At 44.7% G+C, this 17,600-nt stretch overlaps 1 protein-coding gene across 1 annotated transcript in view; it reads right to left on the bottom strand.

Moving 5' to 3' along the window:
- Positions 1–17,600, bottom strand: part of LOC124802712 (ATP-binding cassette subfamily G member 4-like) — a 338,917-nt gene that overhangs the window by 76,867 nt on the left and 244,450 nt on the right. The window contains exon 3 of the mRNA XM_047263675.1: positions 7,447–7,636. Coding sequence (XP_047119631.1) covers positions 7,447–7,636 — 190 coding nt within the window. The remainder of the gene's footprint in view (positions 1–7,446; positions 7,637–17,600) is intronic.

The following is a 17,600-nucleotide window of genomic DNA, read 5'->3' as shown; positions in this document are numbered from 1 at the left end:
AGAGTTTGTAATAATAATTAAATCTATTGCTGTAAAAACGCTTGCGTGTTGAATCAGTTTCTAGCTTTTAGAATGTTGTTATTGCTGTCTTTTGCCGTTCTCAACACTGGCTCTCTATTTACTCCGTGACCCCCAGAAAGTGATTTAATAAAACTTGGAGCCAGTAAATAGATATCCTAGTGCCCACTTTACATGAGAATGTTCTTATAGCTGCAGCTTATAGCTCTGAGGAATTAGGAGATTGTCCGGGATTTCTAATCAAAAACGGTTTTCCAAAATAGTTGAGTATATTCTGAAATTCACTAATAAAAACCACAAGTATCCCTACAACCTAACTAACAGAACAGTTCAGAGTCTAATGCGCTGATGCAACTATAAATGTCCGAATCAAATGTTAAAAAGAATGCTCGCCATAATTTGATGAAAATACTTCATCAAACGCCACGCTAAATTTTTGGTAGAATGTCTGTCCCGCGACGGCACGTGAAAAATACGACAATACGCAAACTGAAGCTAGTTAATGAAAATCATCCCAGAATTAACACTTCACATGAAATGTCTTCATGGTTCCGCGTATCTCTAGTAACTTAATACGGCACCCGAGGCTGTTTGTAGCAGATACACTGATGCGACGCGACTACCGACACAGATGGCGTGTCATTCAGCGTCTGGAGAGAACTGGGGCCTTTCTTCCTCGCGCAGTGTTCTTATATATAAAGCCGCGGTGCGGACGGCTGAGGGAACGCCTGATCAATTCCGCTCTCCCGACTAGCCGCTGGGCTAGTAACGCACCACTTCAAGTTACATAATAATTTATAGCTTCTTTGGCTGATGGCCGAAGAAGCTCTTAATTTAAACGTGCATTCAGCACGCAGGTAAGTATTGATAATAAAATTTTGACGTGGCTAAGTTAAATACTTTGAGCGAGAGAATTAATTAAATTACACTGCACGCAGCAGATGAGCTCTGAACTGTCCCTTTTGAGATCCGCTATCGCTATAATTTTATAGGTATTAAAAAGAAACTTTGCACATCTTCATAATCATAGCGGACCTCCAACCTATTTAAATCTAAACATCCTAGCCTTATTTACTAGCCTACTTAATCTATCTTGCTTCCTTCAGTTTTGAGACGAAAACCAGAAAATCATGAATTTCCACTAAAATCTTAATATGTGAAATCCAAAGTACTGTTTTTATTAAATCATTATGAAAGATGAATCTAAATATAAATTTTGAAGTCTCTAGCTCTTTTCTGTTGCGCCAATGATTTTTCCAGAAAAACGTCCAAATCTCGGAAATGGCTGAAGTTATCGAACTGATATTTAACACACATTAATTTAGTATTATTTTTGACATGCTAGAAAAGTTTTAGTTCATTTGCTTGATTTTTAAGGTATTGCGCAACATTTATGACGTCAGAGCTAGTTACAGCAGACTGGCTGGCACACAATGGAAACTGATGTGAATTTACTACAGCGTGAGTAGGCTGCTTCCCTACACCATGTGCACATCACTGTTAACACCATAACACAAATGTCTGCGCCTAGAGTGCTGCTGCGATCAGAAAACATGGAGTTCTGATGAATGGCATGGTACCGTGTTCAGTGATGGAACGTGGCTCTGAGCTACCCCGGATGGCCATCGTCGGCAAGCATAGTGTCGACCTGACGAGAAGTCCTATTCATTCAAGATGTTGGAGAGGCACGGCAGTGTTACTCCTGGTATCATGGTGTGGGGACTAATGGAGTAAGATACGGGATCACTGCTGGTGCTGATAGAGAGAACTATGGTGGCACAACGGTACGTCACAGACATCGTGCGTCCTTATGTGTTACCTCTCGTGCAACTGTGACGTAGTACCACTTTTCAATAGGACAACACTCGCCCACACTCGGCACGTATCTCGGTGTGATGCCGAGTTACTCCTGTGTCCAGCAAGAGCTTCAGACCTGTCACCGATAAAAGTTGTGTGAGTCTGGTTCGGACGTTCTCTTAGTGCCAGTGGCAGTACCCTGGATGTCAAGTATCACTTACAACAGTGTCCACCCCTGGTAGCTAAGTGGTCAGCGCGACGGAATATCATGCCTAACGGCCCGGGTTCTATTCCCGGCTGGGTCGGAGATTTTCTTCGCTCAGGGACTGGGTGTTGTGTTGTCCTTATCATCATCATTTCATCCCCATCTACACTCAAGTCAACTCGAAAGACTTGCACGAGGCGAACGGTCTACCCCACGGGAGGCCCTGGCCACACGGCAGTTCCATTTACTTAAAACAGTTGTGGGCCAGCTTGCCTCATAAGAGGAAGCAACAGCTTTTTGAGACCATTCCCAACTGAACCAATGCATGCGTTCAGGCCAGAGCGCGTGCAACGTTATACTAATTTATTGGTAATTTCAATTCCATTTTTTAATCACTACAACAACATCACGTAACCTCTCAACCCTTCACGTTTCATCTCGTTTCATCCTCCCCTTCTGGGTACCTCACTTTTTTTTTATCAAGTTATGTGTTTATCAACCTTTCGTTCAGCTGAACTCCCAAATCCAAATAAACCAAATTTTCAGTTTTTTTCTAATTTTGTGATCAATGAGGGCTGGATTTCCCTGCGATATCAAACTGGAGTCAGGTTCGGTGGTCAGCTACAACCTAACAAAATTCCAGCTATATCTGTTTATTAACTTCAGAGAAACTTATAATTTTGCTAAAACAAAAATTGCGGAGTAAGTCCCGGGGTGCGAGTCTCTATTGCAATTGAGATAAACTTGGATAAAAACTGATGACTGGGTAATAAAAACATTAGCGATATTCTTGTATTGTAGCCAAGCTACCCAGCACAATATTGAACTGAAATATTTCGCAAATTGGAACATAATGTTTAAAAGTACTGAAACTTCCTGGCAGATTAAAACTGTGTGCCGGATCGAGACTCGAAGTCGGGACCTTTGCCTTTCGCGGGCAAGTGCTCTACCAACTGAGCTACCCAAGCACGACTCACGCCCCGCCCTCACAGCTTTATTTCTGCCAGTACCTCGTCTCCCACCTTCCAGACTTTGCAGAAGCGAAGCTCTCCTGGGAACCTTGCAGAACTAGCACTCCTGCAAGAAAGGATATTGCGGAGACATGGCTTAGCCACAGCCTGGGGGATGTTTCCAGAATGAAATGCTTCTTACACAATAATACTTTCTTATTCTCGAAAGGGTGATTAATACTGTAACCTCAGAAGGTTCAATTACTGAAGCTGAGCTATCTAGGTACCTAGTAAATAGCGTGCTTTGTTATGAAGAATCAGATGTGATTCTTCCTTGAAGTCCCAGGCTCTTCTTCTTCTTCTTCTTCTTCTTCTTCTTCGGATACTTCTTCTCAGAGTACTAAGTCCATATCTATATCTGAGCTACTGTCATGATGTGATAAGTCTGAATCCGACTCTGAAGAATAATCAACTGACTGTTTGATTTGTTTTCATCCTTTTTTTGGCACAGATGTAATGAAGTCTAGCTTACGTCATTGTGTTTTTATATCTATCACGCTTCTTTCCTTCTTTGGCACGGCTTTCCTTCTCAGTAGTAATCTTTTCTTTTCCCATATATTCTTCTTCCACTCGTTATTTTTTTTAAGTGTCGACGTTATAAGCACAGATTTCAATGCTCAGTCAGAAAGTTTTCCCTAAATATTTATTTTAGACAGCAGAGTTAAATCTTCAGGTGAGATAATCTTACGCAATGTGTGCTGAATGTCATATTTTGTGGGGCTTATCACTGAAGAATTGTCGTCACATTGTTGGAGCTGCGGGGATTTACCCCAAAACACCTGCGGGGATTTACTCTATTTCGGCGTTTTCTGACAAATGCGCCATTGTTGATTTTGAGGACCACTGGAACAATTATTTCCACTCGAAAGTGAAGCTTAAAAGCAGTACCGTCAAAGAGTAATTGGTTGATTCTTCCTTTCGAACCCTGCGTTGTACAGAGAGGTGACGATTTGCACACATACAGATGGTGCTAGTATCGCGTACATAGGGTAATAAAAGGGCAGTGCATTGGTGGGGCTGTCCTATGCACTCACGTGATTCATGCGAAAAGCTGTCCGAGGTGATGGGAATTAACAGACTTTGAACGTGGAATGGTAGATGGAGCTAAACGTATGGGACATTCCATTTCGGAAATCGTTAGGGAATTCAATATTGCGACATTCACAGTGTTAAGAGCGTGCTAAGAATACCAAATTTCAGGAGTTACCTCTCGCTACGGACAACACGGTGGCTGACTGCCGTCACTTAACGACCGAAAGCAGCGGCGTTAACGTAAAATTTTCACTGCCAACAGCTAAGCAAAACTGCGTGAAATAACCTCATAGCCGTGCGGTTTAAGGCGCAATGTCACGGACTGCACGGCCGCTCCCTCCGGAGGCTCGACTCCTCCCTCGGACATGGGTGTGTGTGTGTGTGTGTTGTTCTTACAAGGGAACCTCCCCATCGCACCCCCCTCAGATTTAGTTATAAGTTGGCACAGTGGATAGGTCTTGTAAACTGAACACAGATCAATCGAGAAAACAGGAAGAAATTGTGTGGAACTATGAAAAAATAAGCAATACAAACTGAGTAGTCCATGCATAACATAGGCAACAAAAAGGAATGAGCGAAGTTCGGGAGTGCCGTGGTCCTATGGTTAGCGTGAGCCACTGCGGAGCGAGAGGTCCTTGGTTCAAGCCTTCCCTTAGCTGAAAATTTTAACTTTTTTTTCAGTTTATGTGATAAACGCTTATGTTTTCATCACGTTTTTGGGAGTGATTATCACATCCACAAGAAAACCTAAATCGGGCTAGGTAGAAGAATCTTTTTACCCATTCGCCAAGTGTACAAGTTAGGTGGGTTGACAACATATTCCTGTCATGTGACGCACATGCCGTCACCAGTGTCATATAGAATATATCAGACGTGTTTTCCTGTGGAGGAATTGGTTGACCTATGACCTTACGATCAAATGTTTTCGGTTCCCATTGGAGAGCCACGTCCTTTCGTCTACGCATCGCACAGTTTTGCGGTGCGGTCGCAAAACACAGACACTAAACTTATTACAGTGAACAGAGACGTCAATGAACGAAGGGACAGATCATAAGTTTGCAAAAATAAACCTTTCACCCGAGGGAAGACTTGAACCAAGGACCTATCATTCCGCAGCTGCTCACGCTAACCACGGGACCACGGCGCTCCTGTGCTCATACTCTCCTTGATGTTGCCTATCTTGCACATAGACTACTCAGTTTGTATATTTTGCTTATTTTTTCATAGTTCCACACAACTTCTTCCTGTTTTCTCGATTGATCTGTGTTTATTTTTTCAAGGCCTATCCACTGTGCCAACTTATAACTAAATCTGAGGGGGATGCGATGGGGAGGTTCCCTTGTTAGCATGACTTAGGTGAAGTTAGTTTAAGTAGTGTGTAAGTCTAGGGACCGATGACCTCAGCAGTTTGGACGCTTAGGTATTCATACACATTTTTGAATAACCTCATAAATAAATTTGGAACGAACGACGAACATATCCGTAAGGACAGTGTGGCGAAATTTGGTGTTAATGGGCTATGGCAGCAGGCGCCGACTCCGGTACCTTTGCTACAGCACGACGTCGCCTGCAGAACCTCTCCTGGGCTCGTGACCTTAACCGTTGCACAATACGCGATTGGAAAGCCATGGCACGCCAGATGAATCGTGGTTTCGGTTGGTAAGAGCTGGTGGTATGGTTCGAGTGTGGCGCAGACGCCGCGAAGCCACGGATCCAAGTTGTCAACAAGGCACAGTGAAAGCCGTTGGCCGGCCGGTGTGGCCGTGCGGTTCTAGGCGTTTCAGTTGGGAACCGCGTGACCGCTACGGTCGCAGGTTCGAATCCTGCCTCGGGCATAGATGTGTGTGATGTCCTTAGGTTAGTTAGGTTTAAGTAGTTCTAAGTTCTAGGGGACTGATGACCACAGATGTTAAGTCCCATAGTGCTCAGAGCCATTTTTGAAAGCCGTTGGTGGTTCAAAAAATGGTTCAAATGGCTCTGAGCACTATGGGACTTAACGTCTGAGGTCATCAGTCCCCTAGAACTTAGAACTACTTAAACCTAACCAACCTAAGGACATCACACACACACATCCATGCCCGAGGCAGGATTCGAACCTGCGACCGCAGCGGTCGTGCGGTTCCAGACTGTAGCGCCTAGAACCGCTCGGCCACCCCGGCCGGCAAAGCCGTTGGTGGCTACCTAGTGATGTGGGCTGTGTTTATATGGGATGTACTGAGTCCTCTGGATGGTCAGCTACTCGGAGACCAATTGCAGCCATTCACGTATGTCATGTTGCCGAAGAACGCTGGGATTTTTATGGATGACAATGCGCCATGCCACCGGGCCGCAAATGTCCGCGATTGGTTGCACATTTCGAGCGAATGATTTGGCGACTCAGATCGCCCGACGTGAATCCCATCGAACTTTTATGGGACATAATCGAGGGGTCAGTTCGTGCACACAACCCTGCACCGGCAACAGTTTCGCAATTATAGGCGGCTATAGAGGCAGCATGGCTCAATATTTATGCAAGGGACTTCCAACCACTTGTTGAGTCTATGCCAAATTGAGTTGCCGCAACTACGCCGGCGAAAGGAGGTCCAACACGGTATTAGGAGGTATTCGCACGACTTTTTTCATATCAGTGTGCGTTGTATTCGAGTAAAACACCGGAAAAATGACATGTAAGTGAAAAAAGCAGACTTTTCTTGTTTTCTTATCTCTGGGGGTAAGACAACCCTGATGCCCGCCCGGTTAGCCGTGCGGACTAAGGCACGGCTTTCCGGATTGGGAAGGAGCGCCTCGTCCCAGGCACGAATCCACTTGTATCGAGGTCCGGTGAGCCGGCCAATCTGTGGATGGTTTTTAGGCGCTTTTCTATCTGCCTTGGCGAACGCGGGCTGGTTTCCCTTATTTCGCCTCAGCTACACTATGTCGGCGATTGCTGCGCAAACAAGTTCTCCACTTATGCCTACATCACCATTACTCTACCAAGCAAACATAGGGGTTATACTCGTCTGGTATGAGACATTCCCTGCAGAGGGAGGGGGGGGGGGGGGGGCGGGGGCGCGTCCCCGGGGTCGAACCGCACAGTAAGCCTGAAAGAGTGGTTCGGTATGGGGCGGCGGAGGGGTGAAGTGGACTTTGGTAGTCGTCGTGGGACTGCGGCGGGGACGGAGCGTCTCCGTCGTTTCTAGGCCCCCGGATAACATACAATACAATACAATGCAAGACAAACCTGGCATCTGGTGGTCAACCCCTGAATCGAAGGCAGTCAGTTAAGAAGCTCGGTGCGGGATTAACCCCCACCTACCCTAGAGTTGTTATTAATTTTAACAGTGGTGTTTCCAGCGTGAGACAGCAGCACGTGACTCTGGAGGACTGGAATGCTGAGGTACTTACGGCGGCGACCTGCTCGTCGTGCGACATCTCGCGGCCCACTTTGAGCGAGGCGGCCATCTCCATGTTCTCCTGGACGGTCATGTGCGGCTGCAGCAGGTCCTCCTGCATGATGTACGTGCTCAGCTTGTGGAACAGCTTCAACTGCCTAGGCTGGCCGTTCGTGTTGATCGTGCCCGTCACGCCCGCCGTCCTGAAAACAGACCCATTCTGCTGACACCGAGCCTCGTCACGTTAAACACTAAAATGTTATAAGGAAGTGTCTACATACTCCAAAATCTATGTAGTCTTCTGCCGTCCTACCGGGTGGTTATAATTGTTGTTGTTGTTGTTGTGGTCTTCAGTCCTGAGACTGGTTTGATGCGGCTCTCCATGCTACTCTATCCTGTGCAAGCTTCTTCATCTCCCAGTACTTACTGCAACCTATATCCTTCTGAATCTGCTTAGTGTATTCATCTCTTGGTCTCTCTCTACGATTTTTACCATCCACGCTGCCCTCCAATGCTAAATTTGTGATTCCTTGATGCCTCAACACATGTCCTACCAACCAATCCCTTCTTCTAGTCAAGTTGTGCCACAAACTTCTCTTCTCCCCAATCCTATTCAATACCTCCTCATTAGTTACGTGATCTACCCACCTTATCTTCAGCATTCTTCTGTAGCACCACATTTTGAAAGCTTCTATTCTCTTCTTGTCCAAACTGGTTATCGTCCATGTTTCACTTCCATACATGGCTACACTCCATACAAATACTTTCAGAAACGACTTCCTCACACTTAAATCTATACTCGATGTTAACAAATTTCTCTTCTTCAGAAACGATTTCCTTGCCATTGCCAGTATACATTTTATATCCTCTCTACTTCGACCATCACCAGTTACTTTACTCCCTAAATAGCAAAACTCCTTTACTACTTTAAGTGTCTCATTTCTTAATCTAATCCCCTCAGCATCACCCGATTTAATTTGACTACATTCCATTATCTTCGTTTTGCTTTTGTTGATGTTCATCTTATATCCTCCTTTCAAGACACTGTCCATTCCGTTCAACTGCTCTTCCAAGTCCTTTGCTGTCTCTGACAGAATTACAATGTCATCGGCGAACCTCAAAGTTTTTATTTCTTCTCCATGGACTTTAATACCTACTCCGAATTTTTCTTTTGTTTCCTTTACTGCTTGCTCAATATACAGATTGAATAACATCGGGGAGAGGCTACAATCCTGTCTCACTCCCTTCCCAACCACTGCTTCCCTTTCATGCCCCTCTACTCTTGTAACTGCCATCTGGTTTCTGTACAAATTGTAAATAGCCTTTCGCTCCCTGAATTTTACCCCTGCCACCTTCAGAATTTGAAAGAGTGTATTCCAGTTAACATTGTCAAAAGCTTTCTCTAAGTCTACAAATGCTAGAAACGTAGGTTTGCCTTTTCTTCATCTTTCTTCTAAGATAAGTCGTAAGGTTAGTATTGCCTCACGTGTTCCAACATTTCTACGGAATCCAAACTGATCTTCCCCGAGGTCCGCTTCTACCAGTTTTTCCATTCGTCTGTAAAGAATTCGCGTTAGTATTTTGCAGCTGTGACTTATTAAACTGATAGTTCGGTAATTTTCACATCGGTCAACACCTGCCTTCTTTGGGATTGGAATTATTATATTCTTCTTGAAGTCTGAGGGTATTTCGCCTGTCTCATACATCTTGCTCACCAGATGGTAGAGTTTTGTCATGACTGGCTCTCCCAAGGCCATCAGTAGTTCTAATGGAATGTTGTCTACTCCCGGGGCCTTGTTTCGACTCAGGTCTTTCAGTGCTCTGTCAAACTCTTCACGCAGTATCATGTCTCCCATTTCATCTTCATCTACATCCTCTTCCATTTCCATAATATTGTCCTCAAGTACATTGCCCTTGTATAAACCCTCTATATACTCCTTCAACCTTTCTGCCTTCCCTTCTTTGCTTAGAACTGGGTTGCCATCTGAGCTCTTGATATTCATACAAGTGGTTCTCTTCTCTCCAAAGGTCTCTTTAATTTTCCTGTAGGCAATATCTATCTTACCCCTAGTGAGACAAGCCTCTACATCCTTACATTTGTCCTCTAGCCATCCCTGCTTAGCCATTTTGCACTTCCTGTCGATCTCATTTTTGAGACGTTTGTATTCCTTTTTGCCTGCTTCATTTACTGCATTTTTATATTTTCTCCTTTCATCAATTAAATTAAATATTTCTTCTGTTACCCAAGGATTTCTATTAGCCCTCGTCTTTTTACCTACTTGATCGTCTGCTGCCTTCACTACTTCATCCCTCAGAGCTACCCATTCTTCTTCTACTGTATTTCTTTCCCCCATTCCTGTCAATTTTTCCCTTATGCTCTCCCTGAATCTCTCTACAACCTCTGGTTCTTTCAGTTTATCCAGGCCCCATCTCCGTAAATTCCCACCTTTTTGCAGTTTCTTCAGTTTAAATCTGCAGTTCATAACCAATAGATTGTGGTCAGAATCCACATCTGCCCCTGGAAATGTCTTACAATTTAAAACCTGGTTCCTAAATCTCTGTCTTACCATTATATAGTCTATCTGATACCTTTTAGTATCTCCAGGATTCTTCCAGGTATATAACCTTCTTTTATGATTCTTGAACCAAGTGTTAGTTATGATTAAGTTGTGCTCTGTGCAAAATTCTACAAGGCGGCTTCCTCTTTCATTTCTTCCCCCAATCCATATTCACCTACTATGTTTCCTTCTCTCCCTTTTCCTACTGACGAATTCCAGTCACCCATGACTATTAAATTTTCGTCTCCCTTCACTACCTGAATAATTTCTTTTATCTCGTCGTACATTTCATCTATTTCTTCATCATCTGCAGAGCTAGTTGGAATATAAACTTGTACTACTGTAGTAGGCATGGGCTTTGTGCCTATCTTGGCCACAATAATGCGTTCACTATGCTGTTTGTTGTAGCTAACCCGCACTCCTATTTTTTTATTCATTATTAAACCTACTCCTGCATTACCCCTATTTGATTTTGTATTTATAACACTGTAATCACCTGACCAAAAGTCTAGTTCCTCCTGCCACCGAACTTCACTAATTCCCACTATATCTAACTTTAACCTATCCATTTCCCTTTTTAAATTTTCTAACCTACCTGTCCGATTAAGGGATCTGACATTCCACGCTCCGATCCGTAGAACGCCAGTTTTCTTTCTCCTGATAACGACGTCCTCTTGAGTAGTCCCCGCCCGGAGATCCGAATGGGGGACTATTTTACCTCCGGAATATTTTACCCAAGAGGACGCCATCATGATTTAATCATACAGTAAAGCTGCATGTCCTCGGGAAAAAATACGGCTGTAGTTTCCCCTTGCTTTCAGCCGTTCGCAGTACCAGCACAGCAAGGCCGTTTTGGTTAATGTTACAAGGCCAGATCAGTCAATCATCCAGACTGTTGCCCCTGCAACTACTGAAAAGGCTGCTGCCCCTCTTCAGGAACCACATGTTTGTCTGGCCTCTCAACAGATAACCCTCTGTTGTGGTTGCACCTACGGTACGGCTATCTGTATCGCTGAGGCACGCAAGCCCCCCCACCAACGGCAAGGTCCATGGTTCATGGGGGGATAATTAAACTTCCCTATTTAACACGTTACAACAAGGAAACTAATTACCGCACGGGTACCAGACTTGGTAGCATTAATGGCTAGAGTGTGGGGTGCATGATTTCCACGCATCACACCCATCGTCCAATTATAACTACGGCCACGAGGTGCTGTGATCAGTCATCGTGATTCATAGTCTCACACACGTGAGCAGTCGCAGTGCACTTGACGTGTCGACATAAGCTTGGGCAAAAGGAGGAGTGCGGTACTGGTGAAGCTCTTTTATCAAAACAATAGTAATACTGCAGCTGCACTTCGAAAATATCGCCGACTGAAAGTACACTACTGGCTATTAAAATTGCTACACCAGGAAAAAATGCAAATGATAAACGGGTATTCATTGGACAAATATATTATACTAGAACTGACATGTGATTACATTTTCACGCAATTTGGGTGCATAGATCCTGAGAAATCAGTACCCAGAACAACCACCTCTAGCGGTAATAACGGCCTTGATACGCCTGGGCATTGAGTCAAACAGAGCTTGGATGGCGTGTACAGGTACAGCTGCCCATGCAGCTTCAACACGATACCACAGTTCATCAAGAATAGTGACTGGCGTATTGTGACGAGCCAGTTGCTCGGCCACCATTGACCAGACGTTTTCAGTTGGTGAGAGATTTGGAGAATGTGCTGGACAGGGCAGCAATCGAACATTTCCTGTATCCTGAAAGGCCCGTACGAGACTTGCAACATGCGGTCGTGCATTATCCTGCTGAAATGTAGGATTTCGCAGGGATCGCATGAAGGGTAGAGCCACGACATCTGAAATGTGACGTCCACTGTTCAAAGTGCCGTCAATGCGAACAAGAGGTGACCGAGACGAGTAACCATTGGCACCCCATACCATCACGCCAGGTGATACGCCAGTATGGCGATGACAAATACACGCTTCCAATGTGCGTTCACCGCGATGTCGCCAAACACGGATGCGACCATCATGATGCTGTAAACAGAACCTGGATTCATCCGAAAAAATGGCGTTTTGCCATTCGTTCACCTAGGTTCGTCGTTGAGTACACCACCGCAGGCGCTCGTGTCTGCGATGCAGCGTCAAGGGTAACCGCAGCCATGGTCGCCGAGCTGATAGTCCATGCTGCTGCAAACGTCGTCGAACTGTTCGTGGAGATGGTTGTGTCTTGCAAACGTCCCCATCTGTTGATTCAGGGATCGAGACGTGGCTGCACAATCCGTTACAGCCATGCGGATAAGATGCCTGTCAACTCGACTGCTAGTGATACGAGGCCGTTGTGATCCAGCACGGCGTTCCGTATTACCCTCCTGAACCCACCGATTCCATATTCTGCTAACAGTCATTGGATCTCGACCAACGCGAGCTGCAATGTCGCGATAAACCGCAATCGAGATAGGCTACAATCCGACCTTTATCAAAGTCGGAAACGTGATGGTACCCATTTTTCCTCCTTACACGAGGCATCACAACAACGTTTTACCAGACAACGCCGGTGAACTACTGTTTGTGTATGGGAAATCGGTTGGAAACTTTCCTCATGTCAGCACGTTGTAGGTGTCGCCACCGGCGCCAACCTTGTGTGAATGCTCTGAAAAGCTAATCATTTGCATATCACAGCATCTTCTTCCTGTCGGTTAAGTTTCGCGTCTGTAGCACGTCATCTTCGTGGTGTAGCAATTTTAATGGCCAGTGGTGTATTACGGAAAGGTACTCTTTCTTCACCCGCTGTGCGGATTGTGATGAAGAAGTTCGAATCAACTGGAGAGCTGGGCTCGCTCCGGGAAGAGGCCGACAACCGGTTGCACCACAGGTGATTGATGAAATCGCTGTTGCTATGGCAGACATCAAACTACCGATCGTCCGGCAGTGTGCGTGCTTTGTCACGAGAGTTGAACATCCCGCGGTCCACTGTACGGAAGGTGCTTTGAACCATTCTCGAACGGTATCCGTACAAGATCCATATCATACAGCAGCTTGCACCACAGGACGCCCAACGACGTGTTTGACTTCGCTCTCCACTTTCTCGCAAGGATTGAAGCTGACGAGGGCTCGCGCTGAACCATCCTATGGACAGACGAAGCTCATTTTTCTGTGACGGGCGAGGTGAACACACAGAACTGCCGAGTGTGGGGATCTTCACCTCCAGTCACTGTGCATGAAGTTCCTCTGTATGCTGAACGTGTCACAGCACTTTCGCGGCTACGTCCATCATTGGCCCATTCTTTTTTGAACAGGTTGGGACTCAAGAAACAAAGACGTGCAGTGTGACAAGCCAGCATTACTGCGATGTGCATGCCATTTCCTCCCTACAGGAGAGAGACGCATTGAACTCAACTTTTCGTGCAAGATGGGGTTCCACAGCACGTCGCTCGTGAAGTTCACCTGCTCCTCTGAAATACATTTGGAAACGATCGAATTATTAACCGATCGCTTTGTAAGTTATTGGTGGCTCCATAACGATGTGGGATGTGTTTACTTGGAACTGCATCGATCACTGACTCGAAATGGTTATGTACTTAGAGACTATTTTCTGCCATTTACGGACTTCATGTTCTCAAACAACGACGGAATTTTTGTGGATGACAATGTGCCATGTCGTCGGGCCAAAATTATTTGCCATCGGTGTCGAGGATATTCTGGACAATTCAAGCGAATGATTAGGCCATCCAAATCGCCCGACATGAATCTCATCGAAAATTTGTGGGAGGTAATCGAGAGGTCGGTTCGTGCAAAAAAATACCGGCAGTACTTTGGCAATTATGGACGGCTATAGAGGCAACATGGCTCAATATTTCTGCGCGGGACTTCCAACGATTTGATGAGTCCAAGCCACTTCGAGTTGCCGTGCTATGCCGGGCAAAAGGAGGTCCGACACGATATTAAGAAGTATCCCCTGACTTTTGCCACCTCAGTATATCTATTGCGGCCAGTATCTATGCCGTTCAACTACTCTTCCAAGTTATTTCCCATCCCTGACTGAATCACTATGTTAATGGGAAAACAGTAAAGTTTGATTTCCTCTACCTGAATTTTAATTTCCTTTCGAAATATCTCTTTAATTTCCCCTACTGCTTGCTCTACGTGCAGGAATAGGCTACAACCCTGCCTCACTCCCTTCTCAGCTACTGTATCCCTTCCATCCCCTTCGACTCTTATAATTACGATCTTGTCACTGAAGCGTACAAATTGTAGAAAATTTTGCCTCTGCTACCTCCAGAATTTCAGTGTAATCCAGTCAATGTTGTCGAACGTTTTGTCTAAATATACAAATGCTATAAACGTACGCTTGCCTTTCTTCAATCTACTTTCTGAGATAGGTCGTGGAGTCAGTATAGCCTCACGTTTACTTAAATTTTTTTTCGGAACCCAAACTGATGTTCCCCTAAAGTCGATTTCTATCACTATCCATTCTACTGTAAACAATTTGTCACTATCTTTCAACCACGACTTATTAAACTGATGGTTCTAATCACATCTGCTAGCACCTGCTTTCGTTGGAATACCAATTAATAAATTCTTATTGAAGTATGACGGCATTTCATGTACCTGATATATTTTGCATACAAGCTGGAAGAGATTTTTGAGGCTGACTCTCTTAAAGATCGTAGTAATTCTGCGAGAATGTCGTTTACTCCAGGGGACTTGTTTCGGCTTAGGTCTTTCCGAGAACTGTCAAATTCTTCTCACAGGCGTCCCCCATCGCCTGTATAATTTCGAACCTGACATGCTGTGCAGTGCTCTGAAAAGTATGGATGAAGACATAGACTGAGCCTGGCGAGTCCGTTCGAAGCCAACAGCTGCGTGTGCAGACGGCGGTGGGGAGAGAAACATGTGGCACTCAATGGGCTCCACGTCCTTGGCGAGAGGCTTTGCGCGGTCGGTGCATGCAGCCATTGCCAAGGGCGCGCTACGCCGCGTCACCCCCCCCCCCCCCCCCCCCCCCCGCCAGAGCCTGTTGCCGAAGAGGACAGGAGTGGATCTAATCCGCAGTCACCAGGTTAGATTCAGTTTTCTTTCCATAGACCCAAAAAACGAGATGATTCTCGAGGGCGTGGAACATGTCAGAGTATGGTTCAAAAATGGCTCTGAGCACTATGGGACTTAACATCTATGGTCATAAGTCCCCTAGAACTTAGAACTACTTAAACCTAACTAACCTAAGGACATCACACAACACCCAGCCATCACGAGGCAGAGAAAATCCCTGACCCCGCCGGGAATCGAACCCGGGAACTCGTGCGTGGGAAGCGAGAACGCTACCGCACGACCACGAGATGCGGGCTGTCAGAGTATAACATAAAACATTTGAATATAATACTTACTACCCTGATCATTTGTCAGGAGATTGTCAGAATAGGTTAATACAATACAATAAAATGGAACAGCTACTATTTACAGAATTAGTACGCTGTCAGAATGAAACATTGTTATGCACTATTAATAAATTTATCATACACAAAATACCTAATCTTGATTGTTGTGACAAAGTACTATCAAATCTGAAATCTAACAGACATTTAGCTTAAGCCGGCCTAACAGTCTCTGCTAAGATATTCATCTGTAGAGCAGAAGGAGTTGCCTATCAAAAAGTTTTTCAAACTCAGTTTAAACCGTGCTTTATCTGAAACCAAGTTTTTAATGGTTGCTGGCAATTTATTAAAAATGTGTTTTCCTGAATATTGGACCCATTTTTGGAGCAAAGTAAGTGGTTGTAGGTCTTTACGTAGATTGTTCTTATTCCTAGTATTGATACTATGTTCAGATGGCTCTGAGCACTATGGGACTTAACTGCTGTAGTCATCAGTCCCCTAGAACTTAGAACTACTTAAACCTAACTAACCTAAGGACACCACACACGTCCATACCCGAGGTAGGATTCGAACCTGCGACCGTAGCGGTTGCGCGGTTCCAGACTGTAGCGCCTAGAACCGCTCGGCCACTCCAGACACTATGTATTGAATTATTGGTGGAAATAGAAATATATTACATGCAACAAATTCCATTAAGGAATAAATATACTGAGAAGCAGTGGTTAGAATACAAAGTTCCTTGAATAGATTTCTACATGATATTTTAGAATTTACACCACAAATGATTGTGGTGTCACCGCCAGACACCACACTTGCTAGGTGGTAGCACTTTAAATCGGCCGCGGTCCATTAGTATACGCCGGACCCGCGTGTCGCCACTGTCAGTGATAGCAGACCGAGCGCCACCACACGGCAGGTCTAGAGAGACGTACTAGCACTCGCCCCAGTTGTACAGACGACTTTGCCAGAAGGGGATCACTGACAAATACGCTCTCAATTGCCGAGACGATAGTTAGCCTAACCTTCAGCTACATTTGCTACGACCTAGCAAGGCGCCGTATTCAATTGCTAATTAATATTATGAAGCATGTATCATCAAGAGCGATGTTCTACAATTATGGATTAAAGTTAAGTATTCCAGAAGCTACGTACTTTTCTTTATAGCATTCATTACGTATCCTGTTTCAGACCTCACGCCAGCCTGCGTGAGTTTAAGCGCGTGCCTTGCGACTTCCTCTCATTGTGTCTAGGCTGTCTTGCCTAGACACAACATGATTCTCATTACACGCTTTTGCACACTAAAAACTTTTGCTCGGTTTGATGAGTTAACCCAGAATACGATCCCGCATGACATAATAGAATGAAAATAAGAAAAGTATTCAAGTTTTTTTTATATTTATATTTCCTACATCTGACATCATTCCCACTGCAAATACAGACTTGTTTAGCCGCTTAAGCAGTTATGTGGTATGTGCTTCCCAACTGAATTTATTATCGAGTTGTAATCCCAGAAATTTAACACTCTCAACCTCTTCGATCTGCACATGCTGGAAGGAATTGTCTTACGGGTTCTGGACTGCAAATAGTGGGTCGTTTCAAAGTTTAATGACAGTGAATTAGCTTTAAACCATTTATTAATGTCAGTGAAAATTTGATTAGCAGCTATTTCTAAATCTGTATTTGACTTGATACGTATTGCTATGTTTGTATCATCTGCAAACAAAACAAACTTAGCATCTGGCAATGTAGCAGACGAGAGGTCGTTAATGTACACAAGAAAAAGCAATGGACCCAAGATAGAACCTTGAGGAACACCACATGTAATTAATTCCCACTCAGATGAAGACTGACCAGTTCAGATGGAACGAGTTTCTTCACTCGTAACTTCCGGACGCAGTGAAAATCAAACTTGGAAAAAAGAAAACAAAGTAGATGTAGCACTTTATTTCTGTAGAGTTAAATACACTGCCTGACGAAAAAAGTTAAATATCCAGAAGACGTGGGCGGATGCCTATGTAACTTGTACACATAGTACCATCGGGGGTATCTAAATGACAAGAGTTGCAAGTTTCTGTTACAGGTGGAACGGTCTCCAGAATGCACAAGTGATGTTCGTGTAGGCGCGGTAGGGTACGTAAGGGACGTGAACATGGTCAGATGTTGAGTGATCATTGTGAAGGAGACGGATACGCCGAGTACTCACGTGATACACCGTTATG

The sequence above is a fragment of the Schistocerca piceifrons genome, chromosome 6 (genome assembly GCF_021461385.2).
Source record: "Schistocerca piceifrons isolate TAMUIC-IGC-003096 chromosome 6, iqSchPice1.1, whole genome shotgun sequence".
Taxonomy (NCBI): Eukaryota; Metazoa; Arthropoda; class Insecta; order Orthoptera; family Acrididae; genus Schistocerca; species Schistocerca piceifrons.
This window is presented reverse-complemented; position numbering and strand designations above follow the sequence as displayed.